Source organism: Brachypodium distachyon, chromosome 4, assembly GCF_000005505.3.
Source record: "Brachypodium distachyon strain Bd21 chromosome 4, Brachypodium_distachyon_v3.0, whole genome shotgun sequence".
Classification (NCBI taxonomy): Eukaryota; Viridiplantae; Streptophyta; class Magnoliopsida; order Poales; family Poaceae; genus Brachypodium; species Brachypodium distachyon.
In genome coordinates, this window is record NC_016134.3 from 4,570,207 (window position 1) to 4,572,326 (window position 2,120).

Genomic DNA, 2,120 nt, shown 5'->3' on the forward strand with positions numbered 1-2,120 from the left:
AAAAACCAGTTATGTAGAAAATATACCTGGGCATAGCCTGGCGGCCCGGGCTTGATTAAGCCTGGTAACAAAACCTCAAGCCCCGGCATGGCTCGGAACCCGTAGAATAGTTGTTTTTAGCTATTAAAAATATTAGCATAGCCATTGTCGGAATAAATAATGATTTTTATACCTATTTTGGGGGGGGGGGGGCGGAAACTGTTTTAAACCTATCCCATACTTTTTTCGGGCTTTCGGACTGGAATTCAAGCGGAAACTGCAGCCCTGGGCGGGCCCGAGACGCTGGGCTTCGGGCTGGGCTGCCCATGCATTAACCATACACCCAAGTAAAATTATTCAGAAGTGTTTGAATTAAGCTTCGTTTTATTCTCTGTATTGAGGATTTCTTCAAAAAAGATGGGCGCTTTCAGCAATTTCCAATTCAATAACATTTTTACAGGATCAGCTTCTTGAATCAGAAATTGATCAAAAATCAAACTCTCCAGACGCCTTTTTGAATAGAATTTCTCTGCCGTTCAAATGCATAATCCCATCCTTTAAACTGCATCTCCAACGATTTTTTGTCCTCGACACTTTGTCGAATTGTGCCAGGACAAGGTGCTGTGCGTTAGGCTCAGAGTCCTTTAACTCATCTTCATCGTCGTCATCGTCATCTTCATTAAGAGGAGGTTCATCATCATCATAATCTTCAGTTGAGACTCCTCCTGGGAAGAAATATTGATAATCATAGTAGCCATCGCCTTGAACCCCATCCAGTTGAGGAATAACTCGAGCCGTCCTTGTTGTTTCTTTGACAGATGGCGTTGATCCTCGCTTGTCCATGATGGAATCCCACAGCTCTTGAGCAGCATTGCCCTCTGATGAATGTGGCAAGAAAAATTCGACGGTCTGATCTGCACTCTCATCCTGTTGTGGCAGGGCAGAAGCAGAGGATCGCTGGCCAGGAAATTCATCATCGCCCCTCTTGCGTTTCCCTGGACACATCGTGAGGAAATCTCTAGTCCGCGGCGCCGTGTCCGGGTCCTCGAGGCTCTCCTGATAGGCAATGTCCACATCGGCCCCCAGCGGGCGAGCTCTGGTTCAACCACGGGAACGGCGACGGCGGCACGTAATAAGGGCTCGGGCGGCCAAATTTGGGCCGCTCAGCCCCTTCTTCTTCCTTCACCGCCCCGTCGTTTCTCATGCCGCTGATCGGCGACCGAAGCGGCGTCCGGATCGGGGTCGGGATCGGCGTCGGAGGGAACAGCATCTCGGCGGTGGGGGTGGCGTAGCCGTAGTACCCCTCGTCGTAGGAGGGCGGCGCCGGCGGGGTTGCCCGCCCTCCGCCTCCAGGGGCCGGCGCCGTGGTGCCAGAGAGGGCGCCGCAGTGGACCATCTTCGCCTCCCAGAGTGCCCGGAGCTGGGTGAGGACGCCGTCGCCGAGGCCGTGGTTGAGGAACTCCTTCCGGACCTTTGCGACGACGTCATCGATGACGGAGGTGTAGACGGCGGAGACGTCGCCGCCGCCGCCGCTGGCCATGGTGGCCGCCGGTGTGGTGGGGGTAGCTAGGGTTACGATGCGAGACGGGCCAGGGGAGAAGAACAGGGCCTCGTGTGTTGTGTAATTGTGTTTAGTCCACGCGAGTCGATCCCGTATATATAGGCAGGCTCGGGCAAATCAAGTCGGTTTCCAAACCCCGGTCAAAAAAACAAGCCGGTTTCCAAGTACACCACGTGGCAAACAAAAAAAGTCAGTTTCCAAATCCAATGTGTCATCTTAAGGCCCGCTTGGCATTCACGAAGTTTATACGCCTGTATTTCACCCTAGGATGCCGGTGGGTAATCCATACCCGTTGCCCAGTCCATTACCCGAAGCAATGTGACGGGTATATATGGGGGAAATTTTCTTGCCCAAAATGATTTGGGTAGGGGCGGGTATGGGCAATACCCGTACTTGCTGACAGCCGGCCGGCAGCGTAGGTCGGAACGAGAGCAGCAATTGGGGATTACGAGGAATTCGGGAAAACGGGGAGGGCAATTCACCGGTGAGCCCAAACACTCCCCAACGGCATCCCTGTTTCACCGGTCACAACAAAACCGGCGGAATTTTTCTGCTCTGTAAAATTTTGTTTGGATAACCA

At 52.9% G+C, this 2,120-nt stretch overlaps 1 protein-coding gene across 1 annotated transcript; it reads right to left on the bottom strand.

Moving 5' to 3' along the window:
- Positions 1-409: 409 nt before the first annotated feature.
- On the bottom strand, positions 410-1,547 carry LOC100833815 (transcription initiation factor IIA subunit 1). Its single transcript, XM_024455095.1, is given in 2 exon segments — positions 410-1,071; positions 1,073-1,547. Coding segments are annotated over 2 exon segments (1,053 nt in total). The 5' UTR covers positions 1,520-1,547; the 3' UTR covers positions 410-465.
- Between the last annotated feature and the right edge of the window lie 573 nt (positions 1,548-2,120).